Source organism: Microplitis mediator, chromosome 6 (assembly GCF_029852145.1).
Source record: "Microplitis mediator isolate UGA2020A chromosome 6, iyMicMedi2.1, whole genome shotgun sequence".
In the NCBI taxonomy this organism is placed as follows: Eukaryota; Metazoa; Arthropoda; class Insecta; order Hymenoptera; family Braconidae; genus Microplitis; species Microplitis mediator.
The window spans coordinates 19,933,805-19,950,313 of NC_079974.1; the positions used below are offsets into that span (position 1 = coordinate 19,933,805).

The following is a 16,509-nucleotide window of genomic DNA, read 5'->3' on the forward strand; positions in this document are numbered from 1 at the left end:
AAATACCTTGAATATTTACAATTTTAATTGAATTGATTGTTGCAATTTATTTATTATTATCATCACTATTATTTTCTTTGTTGATAATTAAGTACATAACTAATTGGATATTTAATGTAATGAGTGAACTTTGAATTAAGTATCATAAACTTAAGACTTTTAATGAAAATAATACTGTGTATTTAAATAATAATGTAAATTTGTAAATTATAATTAACAATATTTAAGTTAACATCTTGTGCATAGTAAATAAAAAATAAACTAATAATATAACGAATAAAATTTAAATTTATAGATCACTAAGTACAATTTAATTCATTTTGTCGTCATTTAATTTTTTTAAGGCACATTTAATTTATTTTAATATATATTATTGTTATGTTTTAGTATAAATAATTGTAAAAAGAGCTATTTATATTAAATATGGAGTATAAATTCGCTAACAATAATAATAATTTGTTGATCTCAAAAAAAATATTAGATTACAAAGTTAAATATTTGAAGTACAAACATCAGTATCAAAGTGTGGTTGTGACAGGTGGATTACGGAGTTCATAATTTTGTTTGGCGACATTTTTAAGCGCTTCTATCATTGTTACGCCAGTTTCTTTAACCATCTTTGATAAATATCCATCCTCATTCTGAAGTAATATATGAGGATGATCAAATTCCTGAAAAATAAATATTATATGAATTATAAATATGACAGAGTATTTACCAGAGTAAATTCTATTTACATGATTAAGTATTGTAATATTTTTTATAAAATAATGAATTTTTTTTTTTGATGAACTTGAATTAGTTTTTAATTCTCGAGGCAGATGTTAGTTTGTAATATTTTATCTGAACTTTTAATACTTTGGATACATATTTTTTTATATTCATTTATATAAAATATATACGACGAAAGGCAAAGAAATTACTAGAAGTAAGATAGCGAGACATTAATTTACGAATATTTTGATAAAAGAGATAGATGGTTGTTTTTAAACTGATACCGTCGGAATAATTCATATTTAAATTGTAGTGACATGAAATTTTCGATAATCCGTCGATTGAAGATTATTATGAACAAACGAAAACAATAAGTTTATATTTTTAAATTATTAATAAAATATATAATCTTCGTGCCCGCTAAATTTCTTAAGTTCTGCGGGAATTTATTATATAACCGTAGATAAAATGAAGTATATTACGCAGCTTGTGTGATAATGATTACAGTATTGTAAATATAAATTTGTTAATTTATTTTTGTACAAAAATAAATTAGCGAACGTTATAACATTTGACCTTAGAGATAAAACAATCGTGAACTAAATAATCGCAATACTTTCTTTGGATTTGATTAAAATAATAATAAATATAATGGAAAATGAATAATTACCACAGCAGAACCGGCATCCATGACCAATATTCTGTCGCTGTCCATAACAGTATTGAGTCGATGGGCGATCGTAAGAACGGTGCAATCGGCGAATTTACGTCTAATAGCCTTCTGGATGAATTCGTCCGTCCGTGGATCAACGTTAGCGGTGGCTTCATCGAGTACAAGAACTTTATTATTTCTAACAATAGCACGCGCGAGACAAACTAACTGCCGTTGTCCGACACTTAAATTAGTACCGCCTTCATTAACGTGGCCCTCAAGTCCCATTTCTTTAAGTTCAACATCTTCCAATGCCGACCACAGTACACTGTCTGAATACTGTTCGAAGGGATCGAGATTTCTTCTCAATGTACCGGAGAACAAGAAAGGCTCTTGTGGAATTATGCTTATCTTGGCGCGAAAATCGTGGAGTCCAATTTCACCGGTATCTACACCATCGATCTCAATGTTACCCTCAATCTCAGCGAGCCGGAATAAGGCAGCTATTAGGGAAGATTTTCCTGCTCCAGTGCGTCCAACAATTCCTATTTTTTCACGTGGCTCAATAGTAAAGTTGAGATTCCTGAGTACCGGTGGTTCTAGTGGGGAATAAGCCAAGTAAACGCGTTTAAATTCGACTTTACCTCTTGACGGCCAGTCATCTTTAGGTTTTTTTGCAGGCAAACTCTCGAGTGCCGGTTCACTCTCAATGTTAGTATACTCGAGCACTCGCTCCACCGAAGTCATTTGATTCTCCACTTCAGCACTCTGTCTCATACCCCACTGAAACATTCCCGTTAATCCGATACTCTGAGTGATTGCTAGACCAACATTACCACCTTTAAACGTTTTATGCTCATCGTCAGATAGGAGCAAAAAGCTCATCGTTACACAGGCAATGTAGATGAGACAAAAAATATCGAGCCAAAAACCGAAGGCACGTGACGAGGCTATAAAAATATACCAAGCAGATGAATGAAGATCCTGATGATGATCAAATTCTTTAGTAAGTACTTCTTCTGCATGAAATGAACGTATTGTCGGTAGACCTTGTAGTGTTGCGCTCAGATGATTGAACACCGGTGATCTTGTTATACCTTCGAGCCGTTTAACGCTACGACTTGTAGATAAATAAATAACCCGTAAACCGTAAAATATAACACCAATAATTGCCGTAGGTATCAGCAACCATTCACTAGCACTACTAACAACGACAATTATACCGATGAGTGAAAGGCCAATTTGAATACAATCAATCATGGCGATTGGCAGTAACTCATCAATAGCACCCATGTCCTTGGAAAAACGATTCAACACACGCCCTGACGTATTTGTATTGAAAAATCGCATAGTCGCACGGCTAATACTACGAAACATTGTATCATGTAAACGTTTAGATGCACGTACACATAACTCAAAAAATGCAAAAGATCTCATAAGTGTTATCACAACTGTAAGTACTGTCAATGCTGTAAAAATATATATACAAATATATCTATCTTGCTCCGATATACCCGATGTTTTTTCTATGTTCACTCCACTTGAATTGCGCAGTAAGTTGCTGAAAGTGAAATTATTACTATTATCTTGTTCTAGATTAACCCAAAATGCAACGAAGAAGTCCCCGCCACTTGCAGCCAATTGAGCTCCAACAAACAACACCAGTACCATAAAAAGCAAACAACAATTGCCGCCAGCTTTGAAATAAGATGAGTACACATGTCCTCCAATAGATCCTCTAGTGCGCATCTCAGCAACTTCTTCAGGCTCAGCTTGGGCCTGGCCCGTAGTCTCGTTAGTCATGAATGAACTCAACGATGTAACACTTGCGTGTCGTGAATTGCTCCGACTTCCTGAAAGTGGCAGCATATCTTCTGCATCTTCTTTTGGTGTTGAATCGAGTAAACGACCGAAGTCAACACCCATCTCCACTAGTTTATTGTAACTGCCTTCAGCAATAATAGCACCATCCTTCATGACAATTATCTTCTCAACATTACTTAAAAATTGTATCTGATGTGTCACAAGTATTCTTGTTTTTCCATTCAAGTACTTTTCAATACACTCTTCGAACATGTGCTTACCCACATGCGCGTCTACTGCACTCAGTGGATCGTCTAGTAAAAATATCTGTGTATCCGAGTAAACAGCTCGCGCTAAATTGATACGCGCTCTCTGTCCACCAGATAAACTTACACCGCGTTCACCGACAATAGTCTTGTCGCCGTATGGGAATAGTGAAAAATCTCGTTTCAGCTGACATACTTTGACAACTTTATCGTACTTCCTAGCATCCCATGGTCGTCCGAAGAGTATATTCTGCCTTACTGAACCAGCGAATAACCAGGGTTCTTGACTCGCGTAAGCTACTTTACCGCGTACATCAATACTTCCCGTTTGCGCTGGAAGTTCTTTGAGAATAGCATTGAGTAAGCTTGTTTTACCCGAACCAACTTGCCCAACTACAGCCACTAATTGACCCGGTTTAATATGTATGTTGATTCCTTTCAATGTATCCTCATGATCAGAGTCCAACCATTTAGCGTAAACATTATCAAGTGTTATAGACCCCTCATTAAAATTTTCTAGTGACTCATCTGCATCATCTTTCTTGTCTTTATCATCCGAACTTATATTATTTTTCTGTGAATTTTTCTTATTCTTTTTCTGATCATCATCATCATCATCATCATTATTACCATTATCCTTATCATCTGTCTCTATTTCATCGTACAACAAAAAATTTTGAAGACGTTTTATTGACACCGAAGCCTCGGCAACTTGTGTAATACCTTGTGGAAAAAATACCGTCATAGTTTGACGTAAAATATTATAGTAAGCCGTCAACATAAATACTGTTTCAGCAGTTATTTGTTTATCAGATAATACATAAGCCAGTATAGTGAGAAATAGTGATAGTCGTGTTGTAAACATTATGAAAGACATGATAACACCTCGTATAAATGATGTGTATCTTACAACACGCATTTCTCTTTTACGTGCATTCTCAATAAGATTACTAAATGGATGCTCCCACGTGTACATCTTGATAGCTTGAATACCGCTGATGATTTCATTGGTCAAACGTACTCTCTCGTCAGTGCGTATTGCCGTACGTAGACGCAGTGTCGACGATTTTTTACCCAGCCATCCCTGAAGGGGTATAAACATCAACAGCGAAGCTACGCCAATAACTGCGGCGACTCCAACTTCTAGATACATCAAGTAAGTAATGATAATTGTCTCAACGGGACCTATCCATAGATAGTGAATAAATATCACAGCAACGTCAAATCTATTGACGTCGTTTGACAAAAGATTTACTGCTTGTCCAACTGTCGTCTCTCCCAAAGCTGTCCGCGACAGTTTCAATGACTTACGGTAGATCAGCGAGCAACATGCTACACGCAGTTTCATACCCATGTGAAGAATCGCCATCATATAGGGATGAGCTACAAGTATATTTACTGCCGAGCATAGAATCACACCACCGGCGTATAGAAACGCTTCTGTTTTGCTGACATCCGATGATGTAAAAAACCGAAGAAGCCGCGCCAAAGCTACTGGCTGTAGCATTCTGTAAAAATAAAAATATTTAAATGTTTTAAAAATAATAAATTAAACTCGATAACTTAAAGTGAAAGTTCATTAAAAGTAATTTGTTAAGTGATAGTAGTAAGTGATAATTGATAATAATTAATGTTAAACATAATGGATTTGATAAAGATTAGGAAAGTAAAGGAACATTCTTAGGATGATTGGAGACAGTTGTGGTGTCATGAATCTTGATAGAACTACCGAATGTCAAAGAAGTATGAACTGGAATGTATGTAATTTTCGTCGGACGATAATAACTTATCACCATGCCAAGGAGTATGGGTTGCAGTAATCTATATGTACAATAAATAATTTTATAATAAATACTGAGTAATTATTATAAATATTTAAAGATTTTTTTTTTTAATTAATGCTTAGAAACTTAAAATTTTTAATTAAAGTAATTGCTCACCGTAAAACGAGTTCCATGATAGCTAACGCAACTCCATAAAGAGCAATACGAGCACCAAAAACTTTGATCAATGCTCGTTGTAAACTAGGTGTCTTGCCTTTTTTATGCTTGACCTTAGCAGTACTGAATGATCTGTCCGGTTCTTTCTTAGATTTTCTATTCCCATTATACTGTTGCACTTCTGTATCCCACGCAGCTGCTAATTTATCACCTAATATACTACTTTTATGTTCTTTCAAGGGTCTATGGAGATCAGTTATTTCCAAATCTCGTTTGTATCCTTCCCAGAATATTTTTAGAACCCATCTGTAAATTTTTAATGATCAATTTTACATCGTACATTAATAGCAGAAAAAAATGATACTGGTTAGCTGACGTCTAATAATTTTTCTAGACGATAAATTATAAAAAAAAATATTTGAAAATTGCACTTGGAGTTTTTTAAATTTTCTACATGTGCATATTTTTGGTTTTTTTTTTTTTTTGTAATTAATTTGTTGAAAAAAAAATATAGAAATTGTTGACTGCCTCTCAATTGTAGTGGTACTGAGCGTAATCGACGTCTAATAATTTTTTAAATTTTTTAAAAAAGATAAATTATAAAAAAAAAGTATTTTAAAAAATTGCACTTATAGTTTTTTTAATTTTCTACATGTGCATATTTTTAGTTTTTTTTTTTTTGTAATTAATTTGTTAAAAAAAAAATCCGAAAATTGTTGACTGCTAACTACAGGATCATAAAAAAAAATGATACTGAATTTAGCAGGCAATTAAAAATTTTTGGATTTTATTTTCAACTAGTTAATTACAAAAATTAAAAAAACTAAAAATATGCACTTGTAGAAAATTAAAAAAATTATAAGTGCAATTTCTTAAAATATTTTTTTTTTTTTAATTTATGATTTTGAAAAATTCCAAAAATTATTAGATGTCGGTTAACTTCAGGATCATAAAAAAAAATACTTACGAGAATGTTAAAGCATTCAAAGGATTGATTCCTTCACGTGGATTTTTTTTCTTTTCAATATCGACCTTCGAATCCATTTTACAATTTCCCTTATCAACTTTTCATTAACAAAATATATATGAATACTTAAATTAAAATTTACTACAGCCAATAAATTCCACAGTCATCTGTAAAAAAAAATAAAACAGTAACAATTAAACGATTAAATTTTTTTTACAGGCTATAATTTGTCATACACTTTATTTAATTACCACGACACTTATTATCAACTTATGTAGTATCGAATTACTTAGTATTTTATTTTATATTTTCTGCTACTAATTTAATCCGAATATTCATTGATAATTAAAGTAAATTATAAAAAAAATTTCCAACAATATTTAATATTTATTTTTATTTGTCATATGATTAAATTTAAATAAGAAGAATAAAACCGAGTTAACTGACTTTTAATTCCTCTAATTCGTATGACAGGCGTACACTGACTCAAAAGCGATTGAAATAAAATATTTAAGTTGGATAAAATTACCAAGACCAAGTAATCGTATGTCGACAATCTTGATAACTACTGAGTACAATTAAACCATCATTATTTAGTATTAAATTTTTATTTACACAGATAAAAAAAAAGTTTTTATAAAATTGTTAAAAATTGATAAGAATCTTTAGACGAATATCTATGATATTTATATAAAGATAATTTCTTTTAAACATATATCTATACCATGAAAAAAAAATTAATTTATCTTGATAACTTTAAATTTCTGTTGTTTATTTATTTATTTATTTAATTATTTAATTATTTATTACTGATACAATTTAATAACTCAGTGATATTTTTCTATTTGTTATTAAATTCAAGTGCTTTGTAAACTTGTCCTATTTAATAGTTAATAAAATAAATAATCTTATTAAAACAATAATATTTTGTTTTCAAGGTGAATAAAAAAAAAATAAAATACCTGGCTAGATTTTTAAAGACAATAAAGTTGATGAGTGAATGTCGCAGACATGAGATAATTTATAAATTTCAAATAAATAAATTTATTAAAATGAAATTTTAAAAAATGCGCGTACGGATCTTACATTTACCTAAATACGCATTTTAAAATTTTTACTCTACTTACATTTTATTCATTTATTTTTAAATTTGAAAAATTGTCTTTTGTCAACGATATTCACACTCATTAAAGTTAGCGTGCACCTGACAATTTTAAAAACTTTGAAATAATAAATTAAAATATGTTTATAAAATAAAAATTTAAAAAATGCACGTTTAGAAAATTAGAAAATCAGTACATGCATTTTTTCAAATTTTATTATTTTTTTTTTTATGTAATTTAAGAATAGTCTTGTCTACTAGATTTGATGACTCTGAAGTTAGGAGACGATTAAAAATTTTTGGATTGTTTTTCAACAAATTAATTACGAAAAAAAAAAAACTAAAAATATGCACATGTAGAAAATTTAAAAAACTACAGGTGCAATTTTTTCAAATATTTTTTTTTTATAATTTGTCGTCTTGAAAAAAAAGTCTAAAAATTATTAGATGTCGACTAACTTCAGAATCAATGATAGTAAAGTTAGCAGACATTTGAAATTAGAAAAATTTTTTTTTCAACAGATAAATAATGAAAAAAAAATATTTCTAAAAAAATACACGTCGGAAATTTCATAAACTATACGTGCAATTTTTCAAAATATTTTTTTTAATATTTATTTTTTTGTTAAAAAAAATCTAAAAATTTTTAAATGTCAGCTAACTTTATTGTCACGATCCTGAAGTTAGCAAACAATTAAAAATTTTTTGAATTTTTTTTTGAACAATTAAATTTGAAGAAAAAAAAAACTAAAAATATGCACATGTAGAAAATTAAAAAAACTACAGGTGCAATTTTTTCAAATATTTTTTTTTTATGGTTTATCATCTAAAAAAAAGATCCAAAAATTATTAGACGTCTGCTAACTTCAGTATCATACTCAGAATCATCTACATTTACACTAATGATTTTTACAAATTTTTTCTATGGGTTTATAAAATATAATTCTCTATCACTAATCAAAATAAACATTTAAGTTTCAGGTAAATATTAAAATTTATATAATTCAAAATAAATAACAAATAGTTACTTACATATTAAATTTAAAAAAATTAAATAATTATGTAATCAAGTTTACGTCAAATTTTTTAAAAGTCAAAAGAAAATATAATTTTTAATTAAAACTGCTGTCAAAATAAATCACTGTCACTAAGATTAAAATTAAAAATTTAAAACATTGAATGTTAATGAATTTATGAATAATAACTCATATAAAAAAAAAATACTAGGTTTTAAAATAAGCAAAGTTATAAACTGAAGATTTTAAAACTATTATCATACTAATAAGCTATCATAAGCAATAAAATAGTATAAATAAGTGGGTGCATGACTCGCATTGTCGTACTTAAATTATCAATTGTGATAAAACCGTAGTTTTAAAGATAAATTTCAAATAAATTACTAAATTTAACCATAATGAATTTAAAAAAGTTAAAATCTACTGTGTCATGAAATGTAATGAAAAATAAAAAACTAGTACAAATGTTTGCGTCATACAAATAATGATAAGCGTTTAATTGACAATGACCAAATTATCTAAATAAAAGTGATAATTAAAAACACAATAAAAAATTTATGTAAATATACCTTATATGTCATAAACAAACAGTTGGATGTAACTTACTCTTAATGTTAAGTTTTTTTAGCATTTGTTAAAATTTATTATTGGAGTTACGATGGATGTCTGTAAGAAAGAAAGAAAGAATAATATGTAATATACGTTTGAGTAAATTGAAATTGAGGATGTGAATGTGCACTGTCTGTATGATACGACAACTGAATCACTTCTGTATGACTACATTGGTTAACCCCAAAGAGTATACAAATAAGCACGTGATACAAGCAAGGATTTTGTCGATGTTGATTAAATTAATTGACGAATGTGAGCCAGTGCATTTGAGAACGTGGATATTTAATAAAGGAGAATATTTTTTAAATTTAATGTGAGTTTATACTGAGAGAGTATACGGAGATCAACAGTCGTACCATTAAATATTTACATGTATATACATATGTATGTATGTATGTATGTATTTATATGACACATATTGTTGTGAATTTATATGTGTATAATTTTTAAATTTATCTTTGTCTGACTGTGAATGATTTAAATGATTTAGTTTGTACTCATATGTATTCTATACTTACACTATTTTATTTTCCGATTGACACTTTGAACTCATTCATGTGTGTACGCGCCACATGTATAACACGTATTTGCACATATAATTATCAGTATGTTACGACACTTGTTCCAATTACACGCTGCATCCCGTGAAATTTGACGGGTGAATTTTTCACAAAATATACGCATGCTGCACAAAGGATATTTTCCGCTGATAAATATTTTAATTTATACTAATTGATAAATAGTTGCATGTATAATATATAAGTGTACTATATTTTTTATATACTAATTTTTAAATTTATTAAATAATCATGTGTTGTTCATTTGAAAGGTATTTGACATTTGAAATTACCGCCAGAGGTACCGCCCTCTGGAAAAGATTTTATTCAAATAACAAATACATTTGTGAGGTTACGAATTAAGAAAACATTTAAAAAACATGTGTGTTGGATGTTTATTATGAATTTATAATTAATATTGATCGATTTAACTAAATAAAATATGATTGCTGAGGAAAAAAGTATTGGAAATTATCGCAGTAAGTTATTAATTATTTAAATTAAATTTATTTTAAAATTAATTTTGTTATTGTTATTTAAATAATTAATTTTTTTTAGCTTTGTGGTTAAAGTGTGAAGCAACGAGTTCAGATAGACATCAATTATTTTTAAAAGAACACAATGTAAGGAAACAGGAGCCGGAGTTCCCGAAAGGTCGTACGTTATTTGTACTCAATGTGCCGCCTTATGCAACTTTGTCCTCAATAAAAGCAGCTTTTGCACGACACTGTGGACGTGTTAAATTTATCAAAGTTATACCTGGTATGGGGTGTACTTGAGTACACATTGTCAGTCCTCTAGGACGATATTAAGCTCTTGGATTGATCAAAAGATCCTAAGAAGAAACATTGAATCCTATTCATAAAAGTGCTCTTGCTCTTGAAGAATAGAAGAGTTTTTCTGTAGCTGCTGTAGATTTTCACGAGTAAATTTTAAATAATTTTTGTTAAAAACTAATTAGTTGACATTAATTTAACGATAATGATAAACTTCTTCTAGATGTCAGGAATGACACGGCAGAAAAAATGCTGAAGAGAAAATTTACGGGATAAAAAAGTAAAGGGACAAAAGCTACTACTTGTTTCATTAAAATTTAATCTGCTGCAATCAACGTAAGATATATTTAATTCTTATTCTTTTCTGTACGGCCACAGTAGTAATTATTTTTAGTTGTTATTGGTAGCGTCGAGTTCTTGATTCTAACTTTTTATTGAGTCAAATTTGTAGAGGCATTTACGGTTGTTTTTGAGGGAAATTTTTTAAAACGGAAGGTTTAACTTTAAAGAAAAATGCATTATTAATAATACTTAGTCGATTTTATTGAACACAATAAATTACAAAGTGTAATATTTTCAATAAAAATTAGTAGGATAAACAACTCAGTCCCTAGTCTCTTTAAAAAGCCAGTTCTCTAAGAAATTACTTCAAAAGTCAGCTCTCTTTGACTTTACATTTGAAAAATTCAACGAATTTATATTGATTGATTCGACAATGAATTCATCTTGTCGGTAAAAAAAAATTAATGATATAATTATCAGTCGTATTATTATTTTTTTAATAAAATATATAAGTGGAGCTGGATGATGGTAGGGGGTCGACGATCGGGTACTTTACCCTACTAAAATGTTATCATCGGGGATGGTTGATGAAGTTCATAATTTTGTTGAGCCACATTTTTGAGAGCTTCTATCATTGTTTCACCAGTTTCCTTTACCATGTTGGATAAAAATCCGTATTCATTTCGCAGTAGATTATGTGGGTGATCAAATTCCTGAGAAAAAAATTCGATATAGATTATAATCATGATTTTTAATCTGATTATAGATTATTTGATAACGTAAAATAAACTAGTAGATAGTAGTGATTAACAGTAGCAATGTAGTATTTTTAGAGAGAGCAGTTATAAATAAACGAAATAAAATTATATTTTATTGAATAAAAAAAAAAAAACAATAATTACCACAACTGAACCAGCATCCATAACTAATATCCTGTCACTGTCCATAACAGTATTGAGTCGATGGGCAATCGTAAGAACGGTGCAATCGGCGAATTTGCGTCTAATGGCCTTCTGGATGAATTCGTCCGTACGTGGATCAACGTTAGCGGTAGCTTCATCGAGTACAAGAACTTTATTATTTCTAACAATAGCACGCGCAAGACAAATTAACTGCCGTTGTCCGACACTTAAATTAGTACCACCTTCATTAACGTGGCCCTCAAGGCCCATTTCTTTAAGTTCAACATCTTCCAATGCCGACCACAGTACACTGTCTGGATACTGTTCAAAGGGATCGAGATTTCTTCTCAATGTACCGGAGAACAAGAAAGGCTCTTGTGGAATTATGCTTATCTTGGCGCGAAAATCGTGGAGTCCAATTTCACCGGTATCTACACCATCGATCTCAATGTTACCCTCAATCTCAGCGAGCCGGAATAAGGCAGCTATTAGGGAAGATTTTCCTGCTCCAGTGCGTCCAACAATTCCTATTTTTTCACGTGGCTCAATAGTAAAGTTGAGATTCCTGAGCACCGGTGGTTCTAGTGGGGAATAAGCCAAGTAAACGCGTTTAAATTCGACTTTACCTCTTGACGGCCAGTCATCTTTAGGTTTTTTTTCAGGCAAACTCTCGAGTGCCGGTTCACTCTCAATGTTAGTATACTCGAGCACTCGCTCCACCGAAGTCATTTGATTCTCCACTTCAGCACTCTGTCTCATACCCCACTGAAACATTCCCGTTAATCCGATACTTTGAGTAATTGCTAGACCAACATTACCACCTTCAAACGTTTTATTCTCATCGTCAGATAAGAGCAAAAAGCTCATTGTTACACAGGCAATGTAGATGAGACAAAAAATATCGAGCCAAAAACCGAATGCGCGTGACGATGCTATGTAAATATACCATGCAGATGAATGCAGATCCTGATGGTGATCAAATTCTTTAGTAAGTATTTCTTCTGCATTGAATGAACGTATTGTCGGTAGACCCTGCAATGTTGCACCTAAGTGATTAAATACCGGTGATCTTGTTATACCCTCGAGTCGTTTAATGCTACGACTTGTTGATATATAAATAACCCGTAAAATGTAAAATATAGTACAAATGACAAATGTCGGTAATAGTAACCATACATTAGAAACACTCACAACAACAATTATGCCAGTCAGTGCTAAAGTTATTTGTACACAATCGATCATGGCTATGGGCAATAACTCGTCAACAGCGCCGATGTCCTGAGAAAACCGATTCAATACCCGTCCTGAAGAATTCGTATTAAAAAACCTCATTGGCGCGTGGCAAATACTACGAAACATTCTGTCATGTAAACGTTTGGACGCTCGTACACATACTTCAAAAAATGCAAATGATCGAATAAGAGACATCACAACTGTCAAAGCTGTTAAACCTGTGAATATATATATGCAAATATATCTATCTTGATCGGAAAAACCAGACGTGTGAGTCGTAGTATGTAGTAGATTACTAAAGGTAAAATTATTCCTATTACCCTGTTCTAGATTAACCCAAAATGCAACGAAAAAATCTCCGCCGCTCGCAAATGCTTGAGCAACAACGAACAGTAGCGTTAGGAAACAAAGAACGCAACAGTTACCTCCTGCCTTAAAATAAGATGCGTACATTTTTCCCCCAATCGATCCACGGCTACAGGTCTCTGCAATTTCTTCCGGTTCAAACTGATTGTAGTCAGCTACATTATTCTTAGATGAAATAAATGAAGCAATACTTGTATTTCGCGAATTACTACGGCTGGTCGACATCAATAAAGTTTCTTCATTCTCTTCTTTTGGTGCTGAATCGAGTAAACGACCAAAGTCAACACCCATCTCCACTAGTTTATTGTAACTGCCTTCAGCAATAATAGCACCGTCCTTCATGACAATTATCTTCTCAACATTACTTAAAAATTGTATCTGATGTGTCACAAGTATTCTTGTTTTTCCATTCAAGTACTTTTCAATGCACTCTTCGAACATGTGTTTACCCACATGCGCGTCTACTGCACTCAGTGGATCGTCCAGTAAAAATATCTGTGTATCCGAGTAAACAGCTCGCGCTAAATTGATACGCGCTCTCTGTCCACCAGATAAACTTACCCCGCGTTCACCGACAATAGTCTTGTCGCCGTATGGGAATAGTGAAAAATCTCGTTTCAGCTGACATACTTTGACAACTTTATCGTACTTCCTAGCATCCCATGGTCGTCCAAAGACTATATTCTGCTTTACTGAACCAGCGAATAACCAGGGTTCTTGGCTCGCGTAAGCTACTTTACCGCGTACATCAATACTTCCCGTGTGCGCTGGAAGTTCTTTGAGAATAGCATTGAGTAAGCTTGATTTACCCGAACCAACTTGCCCTACTACAGCCACTAATTGGCCCGGTTCAATATGTATATTGATTTCTTTCAACGTATCTTCATGATCAGAATCCAACCATTTTGCATAAACATTGTTAAACCTCAAAGAACCTTCATCAACATTAGTTTTCAATTCGGCGTTACAATCATCTTCTATATCATTGCTTCTATTAAAATCTTTATTGTTTCCATTATTATTATCATTATCATCATCGTCATCATGATTATTATTATTTATCTCAATTTCATCATACATCAAAAATTTTTCAAGACGTTTTACTGATACTAAAGCCTCGGCAACTTGAGTAATTCCGATCGGAAAAAATACTGTCATAATTTGACGTAAAATATTATAGTATGCCGCTACCATGAAAACCATTTCGGCAGTCATTTTTTTCTCAGATAAGACACAAGCCAATATTGTAAAGAATAATGATAATCGTGTAACAAACATCATGAAAGACATGGTAACTCCTCGAAGAAATGAAGCATATCTTATAACGCGCATTTCCTTTTTACGAACATTTTTAATAAGATCACTGAACGGGTGTTCCCATGCATACATTTTTATAGCTTGGATACCACTCACTATTTCATTAGTCAAATGAATTCTTTCATCAGTACGTTTCGCCGTACGTAGACGTAATGTTGATGATTGTTTTCCGAGCCATCCTTGAACGGGTATAAATATTAACAGCGAAGCCACGCCAATTATCGCAGCTACTCCAACTTCTAGGTACATCAAGTAGGTAACAATTATTGTCGCAACAGGCCCGATCCATAAGTAGTGAATGAATATCACAGCATAGTCAAATCTACTGACGTCGTTCGATAAAAGATTCACTGCTTGTCCAACTGTCGTCTCTCCCAAAGCTGTTCTTGAAAGTTTCAATGATTTTCGGTAAATTAGTGAGCAACATGCTAGACGCATTTTCATCCCCATGTGAAAAATTGCCAGCATTGAAGGATGGGCTACAAATATATTTATTGCTGAGCACAGTATTACACCACCACCGTAAAGAAACGCTTCTGTTCTGCTTATTTCTGATGTTGTGAAAAAACGAAGAAGTCGCGCTAAAGCTACTGGTTGTAGCATTCTGTAAAAATAAAAAATAATTCTTTATAATGTAACTTGTAAGACATTTTTATTAGACGATACTAATTGATCAGTTTGCTCAGAGGGATGAACTGTCATATCTCTTCAGTAATTTGGAAATAAATTTACTGTTTGAGTAATTCATTTTTAAAAATAGCAACTCACCGTAAAACAAGTTCCATAATTGCCAATGCAACTCCATAAAGAGCAATGCGAAAACCAAAAACTTTAATCAACGCTTTCAGTAAACTAGGTGTTTTCATTTTTTTATGCTTTACTTCAAAATCACTGTCTAATCTGTCCGATTCTTCATCTGTGTTGTAATTTTCCAATTCTTTTTCCCATGCTGCTGCTAATTTATCACCCAAGACACTACTCTTGTGTTCTTTCAATGGCCTGAAAAGATCTTCGATTTCCAAATCTCGCTTGTATCCTTTCCAAAAGATTTTCAGAATCCATCTGCGTAAATATATATTAATCATGAATTTCATTTGAGACATTAAAAAAATGAATATTAAATAATTGTTGAAACAGTACTTACCCAAATGTTAAAGCATTCAACGGATTAACACCTTCTCGCGGATGTTTTTTCTTTTCAATATCAACTTTTGAATCCATTTTACAATTCTATTAATTCTTTTATTAAAATAACGACAAATTTACACTTCATTTACAAATTATTGCACCCAATTATTTTAAAAATCATCTGTAATATATAAAAAAAAGGTAAATATAAGAAAATTATTAAATGTGTTAATAAATTGTTAATTGCGGTGCCATATTTTATCAAATTATCGTTTCTCCGAAACACTCGTTAGCAATTCGTGTTGAATATAAAAATGATTGATTGTGCAATAACTATCGTAAATATTATTCTATATGAATATCGTAATTTACCTACTAATCTCTAATAATCAAACCCGGTTTACTATTTCTATTAAAGGCATTGAGATGAAAACTAAATATTGTTGAAAAATTTTTAAGATCTGTTAATTTATACAGCAAATGTATCATCATCAACTGACTCTCAAAGCAACCGCGTTCGAAACTTAAATGAAATATTTTAGTTGGGTCAATTATTACAGTCAAGACCAAATAAACATTTCAAGTGGAACATCTCGCACAAAGTTATCTAAAAGTTAATTGGTGATTAATAGCTACGAGGTCTGAATGATAACTTTTTAAGTTTGAATTTTAAGTGATAAAAAAATTATTTCATGAAATTGTGAAATAAACGATAAGAATCTGTAGGCGAATGTTTATGGAACTGATACATGAATATATTTTTTTTTTACAAAGCAAACATGATATACTTGAATAAAAAAAAATTTGTATATTTTTGAAAAAACGGATCTTGAAATTTAGTCACAATTATTTTGTGGACAGTAACCTGAAACCATT

General features: G+C 31.3%; 2 protein-coding genes and 1 long non-coding RNA gene across 6 annotated transcripts; 1 reads left to right on the top strand and 2 right to left on the bottom strand.

Annotated features, from left to right (window-relative positions):
* Positions 1 to 235: 235 nt before the first annotated feature.
* Positions 236 to 9,732, bottom strand: LOC130669756 (probable multidrug resistance-associated protein lethal(2)03659). Of its 4 annotated transcripts, XM_057472804.1 has the most exons (6): positions 9,591 to 9,732; positions 9,030 to 9,126; positions 6,343 to 6,509; positions 5,376 to 5,681; positions 1,385 to 4,943; positions 236 to 671 (listed from the first exon to the last, which is right to left on the bottom strand). In XM_057472804.1, exons 3-6 carry the CDS (start codon positions 6,417 to 6,419, stop codon positions 519 to 521), a joined length of 4,095 nt encoding a protein of 1,364 aa, XP_057328787.1. In that variant the 5' UTR covers positions 6,420 to 6,509; positions 9,030 to 9,126; positions 9,591 to 9,732; the 3' UTR covers positions 236 to 518. The 4 variants fall into 4 exon arrangements, with proteins under 4 accessions (XP_057328787.1, XP_057328789.1, XP_057328788.1 ...); XM_057472806.1 differs by lacking the exon at positions 9,030 to 9,126 and having other exon boundaries at positions 9,591 to 9,717; XM_057472805.1 differs by lacking the exon at positions 9,591 to 9,732 and having other exon boundaries at positions 9,067 to 9,407.
* An 84-nt stretch (positions 9,733 to 9,816) lies between these two features.
* On the top strand, positions 9,817 to 11,243 carry LOC130669769 (uncharacterized). Its single transcript, XR_008990252.1, has 3 exons — positions 9,817 to 10,108; positions 10,188 to 10,554; positions 10,629 to 11,243. It is a non-coding gene; the product is annotated as an uncharacterized LOC130669769 (long non-coding RNA).
* Positions 11,244 to 11,247: 4 nt separating this feature from the next.
* LOC130669758 (probable multidrug resistance-associated protein lethal(2)03659) lies at positions 11,248 to 16,153 on the bottom strand. The gene is made up of 5 exons (XM_057472808.1): positions 16,006 to 16,153; positions 15,650 to 15,814; positions 15,274 to 15,567; positions 11,590 to 15,109; positions 11,248 to 11,400 (listed from the first exon to the last, which is right to left on the bottom strand). The coding sequence occupies exons 2-5, from the start codon at positions 15,724 to 15,726 to the stop codon at positions 11,248 to 11,250; spliced, it is 4,044 nt and encodes a 1,347-aa protein (XP_057328791.1). The 5' UTR covers positions 15,727 to 15,814; positions 16,006 to 16,153.
* Positions 16,154 to 16,509: the final 356 nt, after the last annotated feature.